Source organism: Notechis scutatus, chromosome Z (genome assembly GCF_049901735.1).
Source record: "Notechis scutatus isolate UNSWTSFEM ecotype Mainland chromosome Z, rNotScu1.2, whole genome shotgun sequence".
NCBI classification, from domain to species: domain Eukaryota; kingdom Metazoa; phylum Chordata; class Lepidosauria; order Squamata; family Elapidae; genus Notechis; species Notechis scutatus.
In genome coordinates, this window is record NC_142025.1 from 107,608,072 (window position 1) to 107,628,249 (window position 20,178).

Here is a 20,178-nt window from a genome sequence, read left to right on the forward strand (position 1 = left end):
ATAATAGAGAAAGAGGGTAAAAGTGTTACTGCTACTTTAGAGAATGATTTATATGTGATACATGATGACCAGTTGCAGATGGCTAACTCGGTTTATAACAATGTTAAGCCACACGATGAATGTGTACATTTACTGCATAGACATCTGGGGCACATTAATTTCAAAATGCTCAAACAAACTGTTGAATTGTCAGAGGGAGTAAAATTAAAACCCTGTAGCAAGTATTTAAACTGTAATGCCTGTAACCAGAAAAAAAGCAAGGTTACTCCTGCAAACAGACTAAATGGGTTTAAGACCAAGGAACCTTTAGAGATTGTGTTTGCTGACATAATTGGTCCTAAGAACCCAGTTTGGGAGGTGCCTGCTATGTTTTGAGTATAATGGATCATTACTTATGGTACGGTTTCTGCTATTTAAAGAAAAACAAAACAGAAACATTCCAAAAATTCTTTAATTGGCTAAGGTTTGCAGAAAGAAAAATGAAACATAAGGTAATTACTTTAGTTCCATCATTGTTATGTTGCTTTCTAACATTTTTTCAGTCTCTTTAGGTATCTGAGGTAAATTAGCATTCTGTAAGTACTGCTTAACTCTTTCTTCATCAATATTCTCTTGCATATATAATTTCCCATAGAAGTCTTGAATGATTTCCTTCTTCTCTTTACTACCATAGCAAACTTGGCCTTGGTCATCTATTAATTGCAATATTTTCCTTGATTCTTTCTCCTTTCTCAATTTGTATGCTAACCATCTACCTGGTTTGTTTGCATCTTCAAAGTAGTTCTGTTTATCACCTCTAATTTTCTGTGCTAATTCTTCTTTTTCTATTTGACCCATTTTATGTTTAATTATATCCATTTTTAGCTTGATGTCCTTTTTCTGTGGCATTTTCTGTAGCTCTTTTTCAAGTCTTTTATGCACACCCTCTAAGGCCTTAGAGGCTAGCCTTTTCATAGTATTCTTTTTCCTTGTATAGTCTATTATCAAGCCTCTAACATATGCCTTCATTGTATCCCATACATTCTGAATTGATGTATCTTCTTTTTTGTTTTCTCTAAAGAAAAAGGCCAATTCTTTCTCCATCCACTGTGTGAAGTCTTTTTCTTTTAAAATAGTATTATTTAATGTCCATCTAGATCTTCTTTTTTGTCCTTTCCATTTAATTGTCATTGGATTGTGATCTGCCCAAGTACTTGTTTCAATATTTATTTCTTGAATGTTAGGTATTAATGTTAGGTATTAATTCTGTTGACATCCATATCATATCTATTCTGGACCATGATACGTGTCTATTTGAATAGAAGGTATATTGTTTAGTTTTAGCATTTCTTTCTCTCCATGTATCTTTTAAGTTTATTTCATCTACCATTTAAAAAAAAGATTTAGGGAGAGTCTTTCTGTTTTGCTTTGTTGTTTTTTGTGCTGTATAGTCCAATTTGTTGTCTACAATTCCATTAAAATCTCCCATCATAACTATATTAGCATAGTCCAGTTCAATTATTTTCATATGTAGTTTTTTGTAGAATTCTTCTTCTTTGTCATTCAGAGCATATACTGCAATCAGGAGTGTTTTCATATTATTGTCCATTATTTCCACCATTAGTATTCTTCCATCATCATCAGTATAGATCAATTTTGCTGGGGTGGTCTCTTGATATATAAAACCACTCCTCTTTTCTTACATTGGGTCAAGGAAGTAAATATTTTCCCTAATTTTGGCTGTACCAACAATTGTTCATATTGTTTTTTAATATGTACTTCTTGTAGAAAGATTATATCAAATTTTAATTTCTCCAATTTATCAAAGGTTTTCCTTCTTTTAACGGCTGAGTTAAGTCCATTTATATTAATTGTAATCATTTTTTTTCTCTTCCATGGTTATATTTTATAGTTAGGTTCCTAATTTCTTGTGTCTGGCAGTTTACGTCTTTCAGATACCTTGCTGGTTTTTATACACCACAGCTAATCCTATTTATATAGTGGAGTTCAATTCACTTAGTCCATGATCATCCCTGTAAAATATCTCTGTTCTAATTACCATTGTATTGGACATTGATAGATTGAAGGAGATGTATGACATATGCTCTTAAAGATGATTGCAGTAGTTGAATGATGGGGGGTGGGGTTCCCAAAGTTTGCCCATGCCTGGCCTGGGAGTGTCCTATTAATCTTATTTAGTCTTCTGGGACCTCTGGAATCTCTGCTAGTGATAAATGGATCAATGGATGAGCAAGTCCTCTGGCCATCTTACCCTCTCTTGATCTATCATGACTGGAATGGACTTAACCAGTTATCTGGGAATATCCTTTTGGACCCAAGGAAGTAGAAAGGATCCTCGTTGCTGTAAGCATGGCCACCTGTGATTTAGATACATGGCTCTCCTGGTTGGTCAAGGACAGTATTAGAGATATTTAGGTGGGTCATGGTAAAAATTAATTTACCCTTGAGATATATATGTTCCTGGAACAATTTAAAGAGGCACCAGTGCACCTTCTTCTTAAGAAGCCATCATTAGACCCATCTATTTTGGATTTTGTCCAATCCCTTTGAGTAATAAAGAACTCTGGGAGTGACACTTTCTCTGCCTATTTTACATTCTTACCATTTTAATTTTAACTTTGTTCTTAATTCTACTTTTATCTATTGTTAATTATGCTTTTTAATATTGCTATATGTTTTATTACAAATTGCCCAGAGTCACTTATATAAAAATGGCAGTGTAGAAATCTGATTGCTAACTAGCTAGCTATTAATTTCTACATTGCAATAAATAATCCCTAAATAAATAAATAAACATTTTTTATTTAGCAGTTAGCTAGCTAGCTAAATAAATAAATAATAAAGTGTGTGTGTGTGTGTGCATGTGTACACAATTATTTATGAAGTCTTAAAGTTCTTTTTTCCCCCCATCAAATTAACAGGCAATACTTTTAAATGCTAATTTTTCTTTTCTCTGACATATACAAAATTGAAGGATAGAAGCTCTTTACTATAAATAAGCTATTTTAATTAATCTCTTAGGAAGAAAATTTGAGGCAATTATTTGTTTCCGAGTTGTTCTTCAAGCTTGGTCTCTAATTAAGGCATGTAAAGTTCAGTAAATAAATCTCATTAAATGAGACAATCAATTTATGTTAAAGTTTATTGAACTTTAACATAAATTTCACTCATTATCTAATAAAATTTACTTTTTAATGTTCACCATAGCATTATATTAAACTTAATAGAATTATGCTATCTTAGTTTATTTGATTATACAGATAAGTCAGAGAAAAATAATAATATTCTTGGGATTATTATGTTTTCCAATTAATATTAATGATAGTAACTATCTTCATTAAGTGTCTGTGGTCCCAGAAACAAAATTAGTTTTTTCTTTTCTATCAGTTAATCTGAGAATGCTGAAATGTATAATGATGAAAATCATACCTAAAAAAGAGAATGTAATAGAGAAAATGTAGAGAAGCTCCAATGTAGGTTTTTCCAATTTACATTAACAAATATCCATTTAATTCCAGTTATTTTATCAGTGACATAGATTCTTCATATACCACCTGGCTTCTAATAATATCTGTATATTAGCAATGAAATATCATAGAAGTATTGTGTTAAATTTTGGAAGAATTCACTTTGGTGAATAATCTGGACATAGTTGGCAAATATTAAATAATGTCAGGAGAGAGTATGTAAAAGAGAATGTGTCATCAAGTTATTTCCTGGTGATGAGAGATACAGATACAGTATATAGAGATAGATGGATTGATGATAGATAGATAGATAGATAGATAGATGATAGATAGATAGATAGATAGATAGATAGATAGATAGATAGATAGATAGATAGATAGACAGATAGAATATAGATATATAGCTATAGAAAAATAGATATAGATTATATATAGCAACAGTGTTTCCTCGAAAATAAGCACTAACCAGAAAATAAGCCATAGCCTGGTTTTTAACATGCTCATAATATAAGCACTAGTTAAAGTTTGTCATTACTGGGGTGGCTGGGTATGGCCAGCACTTGAAGCGATGAGGGCATGGGGGCTGACAGTATCTGGTAACACCTAAGCCTATGCAGTGCAGGTGAGGACAGGTAATCACCATGCAGGGGATTAGCTGTCTAAGTAGCAGGTAGAGACAGAGGCAGGGGAGGCATGCAATCCTGTCGATGGGCCAGAATGGACCAGTGGTGGCAGAGGCACATCTTCATGCAGTCTCGTGGCTGCAGATGGAGGCAGAGACACAGGGGGGGAAGGCAGGTGATCCAGATGCATTGCACAGGCCACAGGAAAGCTGAGAGATAGTTGGATGGTGTGGGCAGCCAACCACAGGAGGCTTGTCTTCACTTCTCTTGGCTTGCTTGAAGCCTGCACAGTGTGTTGGGATCTCTTGCCTTCCCCTGTGCACCTCTGTCTGTTGCTGGTGCCACTTCATGAAGATGAGCCTCCTGAAGCCACTTGCACACTCCAGCCCACCAACTCTTGAATTTCCCATGGCCCATGCAGCACATCTAGATTGCATACCTCCCCCCATGCCTCTGCCTCTGTCTGCTGCTCGGACAGGTAATCAACTCACCTGTCCTGTGTGGGCTGAGGAAAGCCAGAATGTGCCAACCAAAGGGATGGTGGGCTGCAGCTGCTGCCAGACACCATTGGTCCCCACACCTTCACCGCCTTCCCACTGCACATCCCAGGCAGTGGTGCACCTAGCAGGGCTGACACCCTGATATTGTATTTTCCTGAAAATAAGCCCTAATGCTTATTTTGGAGCCCAAAAAATATAAGACTGGGTCTTGTTTTTGGGGAAATATGGAATACATATTCACATACACATGCACATGCACATAGATGATACAGATACAGTTAGTCCTTACTTAGCATCCCTAATTAGGCTCAGAACTTCCATGGTTAAGTGGCATGGTAGTTGAGTGTGATGTCACATGATCATGCTGCTTTACAACATCATTTACAATATTTTCAATTGAAGTCCTTAAGCAAGGACTGGCACAGGTCATTAACCAAAGACTTCACATGATTGCTATTTTTACTTTTCTGCTTGTTCTCCCATTGACTTTGCTTGTAGGAAGTGGCAAAGAAGGTCAAAAATTACAATCATATATCTCAGAATGCTATGACAATCAGGAATGCAGCCTGGTAGCTAAGCATTCAAAACATGATCATGAGTCATGGGCATGCAGCAAGAGTTATAAGTCTGGGAACCCGTTGTAACTACCATTAATTGAGCATCATTGTAGCTTCAAACAATCTGAAATATATATGGTTGTTAAGTGAGAACTATCTGCATAGATATACGTATAAAAAGATATAACCATTTAATATTTAGTGTTTATTTTATTTGTCAATCGCTTACAAGATACAGGTATAAGACTAAATATAGTTTTGAATACATAAGTTAGATACTTATAAGAAAAATAAAAAACAATAGGACAGGGACGGTAGGTACGATTGGTGCACTTATGCACGCCCCCTACAGGCCTCTTAGAAGGGGGTGAGGTCAATAGTAGACCGTCTAAGGTTAAAGTTTTTGGGGTTTGGGGAAGAAGACACAGAGTCAGGTAGAGTATTCCAAACATTGACCACTATGTTGCTTCAAGTCATATTTTCTGCAGTCAAGTTTGGTGCGGTTAACCTTGAGTTTGTATCTATTGGGTGCTCTTGTATTGTTATGACTGAAGCTGAAGTATTCATTTGCAGGTAGGACATTGCAATGTATGATTTTATATACTATATTTAGATCGGACCAGAGGTGGCGTAGTCCTAGGTTTTCTAGGTCTAGAGTTTCAAGTCTGGTAGCATAAGGTATTCTGCAATGAGTAGAGGAGCGGAGAACTCTTCTTGTGAAATATTTCTGGACTTTTTCAATTGTGTTAATATCAGATACATAATGCAGGTTCCAGACCGATGAGCTGTATTCAAGTATAGGTCTAGCAAATGTTTTGTATGCCCTAGTTAGTAGTGTGATATTACCAGAGAAAAAGCTACGTAGGATTAGGTTAAGAACTCTTAATGCCTTTTTGGCTATGTAGTTACAGTGAGCTCTAGCACTTAGATCATTAGAGATGAGTACTCCAAGGTTCTTGACAAAGTTTGGATGTACCTACAGATAGGATCTGTGGAAACCAAAACCAGAAAAAACAAATTACCCAAAACAATAAGGAAGCTTCAATCCAAAAAGAAATCACTTTGGCAGAAAAACAAATCTGGTCACGTTGCCAACTTCAAAAGCCGATACAAAAATTTATGCCACCAGATAAAAACTGAATGCACCAATTATCACATTAAACAAGAAGAAAACCTTCTATGCACCAATTCTACCTGTGCTTAATACAATTTTATAAACAACAAACTAAAAGACTCAAGGTCCATCCCACCCCTGAAAGGACCTAATGGTAAAGACTGCAATGACGACACTATTAAAGCCAACATCTTTAACACATTCTTTGGCTCAGTATTTGTAAACAGCAATGGATCATGCCCAGTATTTCCTAGCTGAACCACAGACAACTACAATGATCTAATACATATCGATTTTACAGAAGACATTGTTGAAAAAGCACTGCGCAATCTAAAACCATCCCTATCTATTGGACCAGATGGAATATGTGCCTACTTCTTAAAAAAGCTACCCACTGCCATAGCTAAACCTCTAAGCATAATCTTTGAAAAATCTTTCAGGACCAGCTCCTTGCCAAAACTATGGTCACAAGCCACGGTCATCCCCATCTTCAAAACAGGAGACCTCAGCCTAGTTAAAAATTATAAACCAATCTCTTTATGCTGCATCACCTGTAAAGTCATGGAATCAATTATTAATCAATCCATTATCCTCCACTTAGAAACAAACAACCTACTCTCTAATAAACAATTTGGTTTTTAGGAAAAAACTATCATGTAATCTGCAACTCTTACACTGCAAAAACATATGGACTACACAACTCGATCAGGGCAAAGCAATAGACGCAATCTACACAGACTTCTGTAAAGGCTTTGATTCAGTGGTACATGACAAACTACTCCTAAAACTAAAATATTACGGTATCTCGTGGCCACCTGCATTACTAGATAGAAGCATTCCTGTCAAACAGACAACAAATGTTCAAAATTGGGAGTGTCCTATCAAATTCTGCACCTGTCAACAGTGGTGTCCCCCAAGGCAGTGCTCTAGGACCAACTCTCTTCATACTCTACATAAATTTATTCTGTGATTATATCAATAGCAACTACATTCTTTTTGCTGATGATATAAAGCTATTCAACACCACAGACAATACTGCTACCCTTCAAAAAGACCTTGACTATGTATCAGAATGGTCAAACAAATGACAACTTCAAATCTCAACAAATAAATGCTCTGTCCTACATATTGGCAAAAAAAATCAGAAAATAAAATACAAGCTGAATAGTCAAGATCTTGTTGATGATCCAAACTCTGTCAAGGATCTTGGAGTACTCATCTCAAATGACCTAAGTGCTAGAGCCCACTGTAACTACATAGCCAAAAAGGCATTAAGAGTTGTTAACCTTATCTTATGTAGCTTTTTCTCTGGTAATATTACACTAATAACTAGAGCATACAAAACTTTTGCTAGACCAATACTCGAATACAGCTCATCAGTCTGGAACCCACATTACGTATCTGATATTAACACAGTTGAGAAAGTCCAGAAATATTTCACAAGACGAGGTCTCCACTCCTCTACTCGTTGCAGAATACCTTATGCCACCAGACTCGAAATTCTAGACCTAGAAAACCTAGAACTATGCCGCCTTCGGCCCGATCTAAGTATAGTATATAAAATCATACATTGCAATGTCCTACCTGCAGATGAATAGCTTCAATCATAACAATACAAGAGCACACAATAGATACAAACTCAAGGTTAACCGCACCAAACTTGATTGCAGGAAATACGACTTGAGCAATAGAGTGGTCAATGTCTGGAATACTCTACCTGACTCTGTGGTTTTTTTCCCCAAACCCCAAAAACTTTAACCTTATACTGTCTACTATTGACCTCAACCCTTTCCTAAGAGGTCTATAGGGGGTATGCATAAGCGCACCAACGTGCCTACCGTCCCTGTCCTTTTGTTTCTTTTATATATTTTTTATTTTTCTTATATGTATCCATGTATTCAAAACTATGTTTTTACTTATACCTATTATCTTGTAAGCAATTGAAAAAAACAAATAAATAAATAAATGAAATAAATAAATAAATAAACAAACATTTGTTTCTTTGTTTAAATTAAGAACATTTCCAGAGACTGTAAAAGAAGACAGGGGATATACTCTCACTTTTACAAGATTCTGTTTAATATAACCTCACTATAAAGATGCTTCTGGTTGTGCTTCTTTTCGTGTTTACATTTTAGGCGGATGGATTATCATTATTCTTTCCCCCCTCAAAATTCTTGCCCCTAATGATGAGGAGACATAGGCATAGAATAACAGAGTTGGAAGGGACCTTGGAGGTCATCTAGTCCACCCCCCTGCTCGAGCAGGAGAGTCTCGTCCAAATATTAGCCTTTATCTAGGATCGAACTCACAGCCTCCCAATTCTGAGTTGAGAGCTCCACCTCATGTACCTTCTTTTTCTCCTGATTCTCCAAAACCCTTATGAACTCCCCTTCTCCTTTCCTTGGCAACATATCTTATACGGAGCATATGTTTGACTTCTTATCCCTACAAACTACAATGTATATGCTGTGGCATCATTAACACCCCCCCCCCCCAAAAAAAATCTCAAAACCCTATTAATTTCTATTTGTTAAAATATGTTTTAATGTTGTTTCCCCATTGAATACCATTTCCCCAATAGCTATTAATTATTTATTTATTTTCACTGTGTTTTCTATTGACATGTTTTTCAAAATCTTGTCCCTCAATAAACTCAATTTCTTTTTTAAAAAATATATGTCATCAGCATTTTTAGAATTATATATTTTTCTGATATTAAATATCAATTTCTGTTGGATAGCTCTGGAAGCACTATCTGAATTAATTCAGACAATGTCTGAATCAAAGTCTTGTACTGACCTAATTTATGAGTGCTCCTTTACATTGTACCATGAACATATGTAGTTGAAGTTAAAATAATTAATGGAATATGGGGGGGAGAGAGAGAAATTATATCAATGTATAACTAAGTCTCTATGGCTCATACATCTCTTATTATTGATCAACATATAACTCTTTTTTTCATAAGTGGTTCAATACTAATGTTAGAAGTTAAATATTGCTAACTCAAGCTTTTAACTTTGTACAATTGAACAGTTCTAGAGACTATAATGTTGGGCCAGTCCAACACTTTGTTTTAGAAGTGAGGAAATCACGCTGCTTTAACAGAGTATATCTCCTGAACTGTCACTGAAGCGAATGCCTTTCATCCCACTGTATTCTTCAACTGGGGGTCGGGGGATGCAATTTTACTTAAGATGCAAGTCTAGATTGTTTTTGGGGTATGTGAATTTAAAAAAATAGTTCTTCCTAAGCCTTCTTTTTATTATTAAAAGAGTCAAATATATGCTTAGTAATTGTTTCGATGGTATTATATGTTGTTTGATCTCAGTGCTCTGTTGAAATTGTTACAATTTGCTGGTGACAAGTAACATGTTCTATTGAGTTCATTGGAGTTTAATCAATTTCCTTTATTTGTATTTGTATTTTAAAAGGTGGAATCAAATATCTAAACTGAAATCATATTTCTTGTTTTTTGTGGAAGCTTCCAAAGTGCTGTTGTGATCTCTTTGTTTCTCATACTGTAAATGATAGGGTTCATGAAAGGAGGGACCATTGAGTACAACACTGCAAGTAGCAGATCTAAGCCTGATGAGGTTCTGAACATTGTTCCCAAACAAGCATAGACTCCAGTAAAGTAGAATAAGCAAAGCACAGCCAAATGGGGCAGACAAGTTGAAAAGGCTTTTTTCTTTCCTTCCACAGAAGGAATAATAAAAACAGCTCTAAAGATGTACACATAAGAAGTAACTGTGAAACTAAAGCAGCTTACACATATTAACACAGTAAATATGAGGGGCCCAAGTTCAGTAAGATAGGAGGAACTGGAACATGAAAGTTTCAGGATCTGTGGGATTTCACAGAAGAATTGGTTGATTTTGTTGGAACAGAATGGGATAGTAAAAGTGCAAGCTGTGTTTAGTGATGCATCAAAAAACCCAAAGATCCATGCACTGGTGGCCATTTTCAAACAAGCCTCCCTGTTCATTTCTTTCACATAATTCAGTGGATTACATATAGCAACATATCTATCATAAGCCATCAAGGTCAGGAGCAAGAATTCTGATGCTCCTGCCCAAAAAAAGAAGAAGACTTGTGCCATGCATTCATAATATGATATCCTCCTGGTATTCATAACTGAATTAGCCATAGCTTTTGGAACAGTGACCGAAATGAAGCTTAGATCAACAATATTTAAATTAACTAGGAAAAAATACATTGGTGTTTGAAGATGAGGGTTGAGGGTTACAACAGTTATCATAAGAAGGTTTCCAATCAATGCAGCCAGATAGATAAAAAAAAATCCTCCAAATGTTAACATGCGAAGTGCCAGAACATCGGAGTATCCTAAGAGTTGGAAATCAATAATAACACTTCGATTATCCATTTCTTTCTTTTGTAAGCAGCCTGTAAAGAGAAAAACTCTTTTTGATACTCTGAATTAATGAGAGTATAAGGGACAACCAAAATTGTATGTTTACCTTCAGTTACTGAATAGCAATAATTTTCTTATTGTGCTGATAATACATAATGATCCAGTAGAAGTTTAAAAATTTCTCTGCTCTTTCATGCTGACTTAGAAGCATCAATGACAAATAGGCAGATGTCTGAATTAATAAATCAGGCAGCCTCTACTGTATGATTCTAATAAGGCAAAACATTTTCCCTTTTGAAAATGGGAGAGAAAGCATTATCCTTTATTAATTAGACATATGCAAAGAAATAAAGTAAGATAGATAGATGATAGATAGATAGATAGATAGATAGATAGATAGATAGATAGATAGATAGATAGATAGATAGATAGATGATGGACTGATGATAAGACAAACAGGCATATACCAACAAGGAGAGATGGAGAGAAAGAACTAGTGTTATGGCAGCTAATAACATTGTATTGTTTTGATTTAACCAAAACAATTAGCAAAATTTCAAGTTAAATGAACATTTAAGCTTATACTGTCTAATTATTGAGCTAAATGGAAGTAGCAAAAGGAGACAAAAAAGTCTCCATCCTGAGCTTTTTCTCATAGCATGTTGAATGCTATCTGGGTTGAGGAGCTCATCACCTGGTACTACATTGTCAACCACTTTTAAAATTATATCACTTTTTATGCCATGTAGCTTTCTTGGTAAAATACAGGAGTGATTTATTATTGCCTTTTCTCATGCCATTTGAAACTATTCTTGTCACTAAAGTACTTTGACCATCTTATTCTATTGCTGTTCTCCAATCTGTGCCTACTTGCTTTAAGTGGGCAACTGGGAATACCTTCAAACTTTGTATAACCCTGCTAACTGTATATATGCATGGTTTATGCTTACACTTATTTATTTAATTTTCTCCTACTTTGATTATTTTTAATAAATAATTCAAAGCATACCTTCCTTCTCCTATTTCCCCCACAAAACAACCCTGTGAGGTGGAGAGAGGGGGGGGGAGGGAGGGAGGGAGTGGGAGAGAGAGACTATCCCACCAAACCAACTTTCATACCTAAGGTAGGACTACAACACACAGCCTTCCATGCTGTAATCTAGTGCCTTAACCTGCAAACCTAACTGGTTCTCTTCATATTTCATTCATCTCTTCTAAAAACACCTCCCTTCCATCCCACACTGAGACAAAATCTCAGAACTTGTCTCAGTGATGTCAGTTGATGTATCTGCTAATTGTTTTGCTTAGTCCAATTCTTTACATTAATAGATCTCAATTTTTGCTGACCTATATCATTACTCTTATATAATTAGTGTATCAGGAAGTAAGACAGACAACTTTTAAAAAACATCCAGTATCATTAAGATTAATTTTTGCCTTATACTCTCTTATTATCAAGCTGAACTTCTTGTGAGCTTAGGTTGCTCCAAACTTTAATTCAAAATGAGAAAAATCAAGTTAGAAGTTTTGGCCATCCCTTAAACAAACCAAGTTGACACATATAAAGCTTCTTTCTTTAATAAATGTGAGGAAAAACTAAATACCTTTGAGAAATCTGTCTCATGTATGCAGTTCTGCTGTATTAATTCATTCTTTCTTTTTGTCAAATGATTGTTTGCTTTAGATTCTGCTTATGATCAACCATAATTGATTTACAGCTTGATTAGATAATTCATATATAAAATTAGACTGACACATTTTTAAAGAAAGGTCCAGCAAACATTTACAACTTTAATATATTTCAAAATCTGGACAAACACTTCATACTTACTAGACTCTTTAAGTTCCTCTTTATTTATATTTCTGTCTTGAAAGTTAATTTAGCATAACCTTAACTACTGTTTTTATCTGTGTTCCATTCTCAAGAAAATGTCATATCCAAGTCTGTCATATTGTGGTAAAGGGACTTGTTTCTTCTTTCAAACATGAATATCAGTAGAAGAATATTTATGTTTTTCTATTTTTTTTCTTTTCCAATTAAATGACTATTTCCCTGGACATCATAGTTCAATTTCTTATATAATCACTAGAGAATCATAGAGGGGTCCTTGATGCTCTTTGAGCTGCGTTGTTTCCTTGTAGACATTTCATTACCCAAACTATATAACATTATCAAAAAAGTGGGGGTTGCTCTCAGTATATATTGTAATGGTTGGCCCAGTTATTGTTGGAGGGAATAGTCTTGGAGGTTCTTTCGTGGAATATTTGCTGTGCACTTGTTTGGCAGTTCCTTGAATGGGGTATTGTTTACTTCTTGGATGTTGGTCTGATGTTACTCTTGGAGTCTATGCTCATCTTAGTGTTGATTACTGGTGGGGAAGTGTTTTGGTCTTTGTTCCCTTGTTAGCTGAAGCAAAACAAGCCAGCAATTAACATATAATATTGCATCATTTGCCAATTAGAGTACCTGTTCAAGTTATGGTCATGTCAAGGACTATCTGTATATATTGTATAAAATTCATTAGCTACATATTGTTTATTTTATTTATTTATTTATATGATTTGTCAATCGCTTACAAGATAAGAGGTATAACTATAAATAATTATGAATACATGAAATGGATACATATAAGAAAAATAAAAAGAAACAATAGGACAGGGACGGTAGGCCAAACTTATGCACACCCACTACAGACCTCTTAGGAAAGGGGTGAGGTCAATAGTAGACAGTCTAAGATTAAAGTTTTTGGGATTTGGGGAAGAAACCAGAGAGTTAGGTAGAGTATTCCAGACATTGACCACTCTGTTGCTGAAGTCGTATTTCCTGAAATCAAGTTTGGTGCAGTTTACCTTGAGTTTATATCTATTGTGTGCTCTTGTATTGTTATGGTTGAAGCTGAAGTATTCATTGACAGGTAGGACATTGTAATGTATGATTTTATATACTATACTTAGATCAGACTGAAGGCGGCATAGTTCTAGGTTTTCTAGGTCTAGAATTTCAAGTCTGGTAGCATGGTATTCTGCAACGATTAGAGGAGTGTAGAATTTTTCTTGTGAAATATTTCTGGACTTTCTCAACTGTGTTAATATCAGATACATAATGCAGGTTCCAGACCGATGAGCTGTATTCAAGTATTGGTCTAGCAAATGTTTTGTATGCTCTAGTTATTAATGTAATATTACCAGAGAAAAAGCTACGTAAGATAAGGTTAACAACTCTTAATGCCTTTTTGGCTATGTAGTTACAGTGGGCTCTAGCACTTAGATCATTAGAGATGAGTACTTCAAGGTCCTTGACAGAGTTTGGATCCCCAACAATATCTTGACTATTCAGCTTGTATTTTATTTTCTGATTATTATTTTTTTGCCAGTATATAAGACAGAGCATTTATTTGTTGAGATTTGAAGTTGTCATTTGTTTGACCATTCTGATACATAATCGAAGTCTTTTTGAAGGGTAGCAGTATTGTCTATGGTGTTGAATAGCTTTATATCATCAGCAAAGAGAACGCAGTTGCTCTTAATATGATCACAGAGGTCATTTATGTAGAGTATGAAGAGAGTTGGTCCCAAAACACTGCCTTGGGGGACATCACTGTTTTTTTTAAAAAAAATAAATTTTATTGGTTTTTAAAAACAAACATAAACAAACAAAACATAAAAGCATCAAACTTTCTTCCATAAGTATACAAGCAGTGTGCCGGTTGGTTTACAGATTATTTTGTGCATCCATTTCGTAGTCATCAGTTACAGTTACATTGCATAATAACTCATATTATCAATCAAAAATTGAGTACCCTAGTATCATTATTAATCAATCATTCGACTATAATTTTATTCATTCATATTTTACGAGATAACCATAATTTACTTAGTTTATTTTATAACAATTCATATTATCCTCCCAAATCTATCCTAAAAACATTTTGTAGATATAATAAAAAAGTACATCTTTATATATTTATTATTTTCTAAAAATCTACATATTTCATTCCTGTATTTTATTATCTAACCATTGATAGAAAATTTTATAAAATTGTTTATCCTCTTGTTCTCTAATTTCAAATGTCAATCTACTCATTTCAGCACATTCCAATATTTTCTTAATGATTTCCTCCTGCGATGGTATTTTCTCATTTTTCCAGTTTTTAGCAAATACAATCCTAGCCGCTGTTAATACATTTACAATCAAATATTTCAAATCTTTGCTATATGTATCAGGTAAAATTCCCAATAAAAATATCTCTGGTTTCAAATCTATATGTTTTTTTGTCATTTTTTCCAACCACATGTGGATTTTAGTCCAGTATTTTCTAGCGTCCGCACAAGTCCACCACATATGGTAGTATGAGCCAGGTATCTGATGACATTTCCAACATTTTTCGGATTTATTCTTGAACATTCTTGCTATTCTTGTCAGGGGAAAATGCCACCTGTAAAACATCTTATACAAATTTGCTTTATAAGCTGTTGATATTGTCATTTTATAATTTTGAGACCACAATTTTTGCTATTTCTCTAAATCAATCCCATATCCAAAGTTCTCCCCACAAACAACCATAACTTGTTCTTCTTCTAGTTTAATTTCTAATAAATATCCATACAGTTTTTTAATCACCTTTTCATCAGTACCTGTCAAAATCTTATCTAGATCAGTCAACTTATCATAGAAACCTTCTGTTTTAAAATCTTTATCATACCTTGAGTGTATTTGCGCATATGAAAACCAATTCATCTTTATACCTTGTTCCTCTAGTTTTTGCATAGATTTAAGTTCACCCTTTTCATTCAATATTTCACCATATCTAACTGTTTGTTCCTTCTTGTATATTATAGGATAGGAAAATGTTTCAATAGTCGATAACCAGACTGGAATTTTCAAATAACATTGTCTTTTAATCTTCTCCCAATTTAACCACAAAGACTCCCGTATATGATGTCTTCTAAAATACCCCTGTATTTTAGTTCCCTTGTATCATAAAAAAGCGTGCCACCCGGGGACATCACTGTTGACAGGTACAGAATTTGATAGGACGCTCCCAATTTTGACCATTTGTTGTCTGTTTGACAGGAATGCTTCTATCCAGTTATGTAGGTGTCCAGAGATATGTCTTTTATATGTATTGTATGTATTTATATGTATTGTATGTATTGAATTGTATGGTCACCTGCTTTTAAACTTAATATATCTGAAAAAGTGATAGCTTGCAAGGAGAATTCTAAGCATCCCACAGTTTGCCCATATTACACCACTGTTGCAGAAAGTGTACTAGCTCCAAATGCTGGTTAGTACCTTCAAAGTCCTGAGGATATCTGGTTAGCAGTCTATATCAGATAGAGTAGGGGTGTTGAACTCAATTTCATTGATGGCTGCATCAGGGCTGTGGTTGGCTCCAGGGGGCCAGCTGGGTATGGCCGATTGGGTGGGCGTGGCCAGTTTGACACCACTCCCTAAACTGCTATCATATTTCCTCTTTGCATTGGGTAGACCAGGCCAAATTCAGTCTTACAGTATTCAAAGCCATATGTATCTATTACATATTCCCACTAAGACATGTATAACATTAGGATTTTTTAAAGATCCACATTAACCTTGATTTCATTATACTATAAAGATCCATGCTATCCAAACCTCATTTTGTATCTTTCTAACTCCTGAAGCTATCTATGGAAATTCTCAGTCATCCAGATTATGGTTGTCCCAAAGGTGCTTTTTCAAGAGGAAACTGGAAGTTGGGTCTTGATCATTTTTTAACAAAATAATTATTCTGCTGCTTATAGAATTAATATTAAAGGAAGAGTTACATACAAAATCTTGGAAAATGAACACACAATTCTGTTAGATAATTCCTTAAACTTGAGTCTCTATGATTCTTTTTTTCTAGATTGCCTAATTAAAAGACTAATATTTTACCAAATAAGATTTGGAAGATTTATATGCTTTTTGTTTTTTCATGTTTTGAAATATTATCTTTTCTCATATATTGTGTGGATTCATCAGGTTGAGTTGCAGGTTTTTTTCTATGCTTTTACATCTTGTTGTCCTTAGTTCAATCATAGCTAACTTTGCTGTACTGATATGGTGGGGAAGTACTGAAAGTGGACATACAGTACATGGTTTTATTCCCCACCTGCTTCCCAACACTACTCTACTGGTTTTTACGTATTCTAATTTAGTCTGATAAAGAGAATTTGCTTCAAAAACTCTTTCAAGTGAGAAAAGTGAAGATGAAATGTGATATACAGGTACTTATTGAATTACAAAGAGCCTTAAATGTTTACTATAAATGAACATATTATTATTCAATATATAATCTTCTACCCAAATATCTTCAATTCCTCTGATTTTTCATGCTTCAATTAATAAGAATGTTGCATTAAGAAGCAATTGGAAGATGTTTTCTTCTCCTGAAGAGATTGAAAGTAATCTTCCACCCTTTTTTTTACAGTTTTGTTAGAAATTTTGTGCTTAATTCTATTTCCTATAATATAATGATGGTGTGTTTTGTGTGTGTGTGTGTGTGTGTGTGTTTATTGTTCATTGAAGATCTTTATATAGTTCACCATTATTGGCTACTTCCATAGTCCATATAGATACTGAATTCTTCTGTTAAATCCCCTTGTGCCCCTTTTCTTGCTTACATTTTCTTCCTCTCATTTATTAAAAATACCAAGAAAACCAATGGAACATCAAATGAATCAACCCAGAAGTCTCCCTTAGCCACACTCAAATAACCACACTCAAATTATCCCAGGTGAATATACTTTTGGGACGCGTTGTCACTAACAAAATCTATGTGGTCATTAGGAATCAAACAACTTGATATCACAATATAATCACTCAGATCTATCTAATTAAAGATATATAGTGGGGCTCTATAAAGTTATGTGTATAACATTAGTCTGTATCCATTTGAGTATTGTATCTACTCAGCTATGAATCCATTACATTCCTGCACCATTTCAGAAATAATTAAAAACAGAACATACAGACAAGAACTTCTATTTTGGTTTGTATCTTTCCTTATTGTACTGTACATTTCTGCTGAATATTCACATTCTGGTTTATGACTTTTACAAATATATATCTGTCTATATATATTTCTAACCAATGTTTCAATGTTAACTGCATTAGCAAACATGGAATAACTGCAAACATAACAGAATAATAGAATAACAGAGTTGGAAGAAATCTTGGAAGTCTGTTCAGGCAGGAACCTCTATAACACTTCAGAGAAATGGCTGTCCAATGTCATCTTAAAAACCTCCAATTCTGGAGCATGCACAACTTTTAGAGACAAGCTGTTCCAATGATCAATTGTTCTAACTGTCAGGAAATTTCTCCTATGTTACTTCTCTCCTTGATTGGGTTTCTATCCATTGCTTCTTGTTTTGCCTTCAGGTGCTTTGGTGAACAGGTTCATCTCCTCTTTTTTGTGGCAGCCCTTTAGATATTGGAACAGTGATGCCATGTAACCCCTAGTCCTTCTTTTCATAAACTAGACATACCTAATTCCCATACCTAATACTCATATCCAATACCCCAAAAGGAATTCAGTTTTAAGTTGAGATGGTTGAGCTTGGAACAATTCTTTGGGATGGTCTGAGGATTTCTTCCTTATTCAGGGGGTTGAAATGGAAGGCCTTCAAGTTCATTTCCAATCCTATAAATCTATGATTCTATTTTCTAACACATTGTGAAACTTTTTTTTCCCAAAACAAATTTAAATATATTTATCGGATAGCTAGAGATATTGTATACAGAAATGTAGATATAGACCTACATGGAGATAAGGATATAATATCTGCACAAAGAGAATATAAACTCTCTTTATATCTATTCAAGCACTCTATTCAAGATTTGTCTTGCTTTTCAAAGAGAATTAATGGAAGTTACACTTTCCATTTTACAAAGCATGGAAGAACTAAAGGTCCCTGCAGCTAAAACAACTAAAATATCAAAGTGAAATGACATAATTTGGATCTAATAACATAAAGTACTAGTACATTTTATGGATTTTCCAGTGGAGTGAATGCATAGAATTCAATTAGCCAATGAAAGTTTTAGGCAGCCCAAATAAACATGCTGTTTATTTTAATTGTGCCATCTGTTTGTGAAATTGGGTTTTCTTTCTAAAACTAAATACTCTAATGTTGGAAAATCATTTTGAAATAAAAAATAATGATAGATTCCTTGATGTAATGTCACACTTAAACATTTTCCACAAGGCAACTTTGATTTCTCTGTTCCTCATTGTATAGATAATTGGATTCATCAAAGGAGGAATCACAGAATATAACACAGTGATTACTGTGTCTATATCCGAAGGAGAGTCTGAAGTAGGTTTTAAGTAGGCAACACTTCCAGTGCTGATAAACAAGGAGACAACAATGAGATGGGGAATGCAAGTTGAGAAAGCTTTGCTCTGTCCATGAGAAGTAGGAATTCTAAACACAGATTTGAAAATCCGCACATATGAAACAATTATTAAACTGAAGCAACCGAAAACGATGAATGCACTGAATAGAATAACTCCAACTTCAATCTGGTATGAATTATTACATGATACCTTCAGAAGCTGTGGGATTTCACAGAAGAACTGATTCAGAACATTGGAACAAAAGGTGACTGCAAAAGTGCTACAAGTATGTAAAGCTGAATAAAGAAAACCAGTTATCCATGCAATTGCTGCCATCTGAAGGCAGGCTTTCCTGTCCATTATGCTTTTATAATGCAGTGGATCACAGATAGCAATGTATCTATCATAGGCCATGCCTGTGAGGAAGAACAAATCTGAGATCAGGAAGAAGAATAAAGAAAATACTTGTGTGATGCACCCGTAGTATGAGATCTCTCTGCTGTTCAAGAATGCATTTGTCATGGCTTTCGGAATAGTGACAGAAAGAGAGCCAAGGTCAACAACTGATAAATTCACTAAGAAAAAGTACATGGGTGTATGAAGTTGTTGGTGGAAAGACACTGCTAAAATGATGAGAGCATTTGCTATCAAAGCTGCTATATAGATCACTAAAAAGAGAGTGAAATATAGCAGATTTTGCTCAAATTGATCAGAAAAACCCAGGAGAAGAAAAGTAGAGAATTCGCTTCCATTAGGCATTTTTCCTGAGAATGATTCCTATATTCCTGTGCAAAAAGTAAAAAAATAATTTCAACAGATCAAATAGTAATTATGAAAAATAAAATTAAGGGATGTTGGAATATAAATATAAGGTTCTGAAATACAGTTACATTTTCCTTGTCTCCTACTTAAGATACAAAAAATACCAAGTTTTAGCTATTAAGGATATAGACATGTATGTTCTATAAAGTCACCAGGAATAAAGCTCAATCTGGAGAATATATTGCTTTACCTTCTGGAATATTTTCAATTGTTTCATCAACTAAATAATTTCTCCTTCCATGAGATCAAACCCCTATTTAATTTAGTAGTAATTAATTTCTGAATAATTTGGGCACAAAGTTAATGCACAAACATTTTCATTGTGCTTACCATGGATTATGTTTCCAAAATAAA

At 34.5% G+C, this 20,178-nt stretch overlaps 2 protein-coding genes across 2 annotated transcripts; both read right to left on the bottom strand.

Annotated features, from left to right (window-relative positions):
* Positions 1-9,712: 9,712 nt before the first annotated feature.
* On the bottom strand, positions 9,713-10,651 carry LOC113425623 (olfactory receptor 14I1-like). Its single transcript, XM_026687850.2, has one exon. The coding sequence runs from the start codon at positions 10,649-10,651 to the stop codon at positions 9,713-9,715; it is 939 nt and encodes a 312-aa protein (XP_026543635.2).
* Positions 10,652-18,804: 8,153 nt separating this feature from the next.
* On the bottom strand, positions 18,805-19,761 carry LOC113425624 (olfactory receptor 14A16-like). The gene has a single exon (XM_026687851.1). The coding sequence runs from the start codon at positions 19,759-19,761 to the stop codon at positions 18,805-18,807; it is 957 nt and encodes a 318-aa protein (XP_026543636.1).
* Between the last annotated feature and the right edge of the window lie 417 nt (positions 19,762-20,178).

What these genes read in the sequence shown, in the direction of transcription:
- LOC113425623 (XM_026687850.2), bottom strand. Translation starts at nt 10,651, where the DNA reads ATGGATAATCGAAGTGTTATTATTGATTTCCAACTCTTAGGATACTCC.
- LOC113425624 (XM_026687851.1), bottom strand. Translation starts at nt 19,761, where the DNA reads ATGCCTAATGGAAGCGAATTCTCTACTTTTCTTCTCCTGGGTTTTTCT.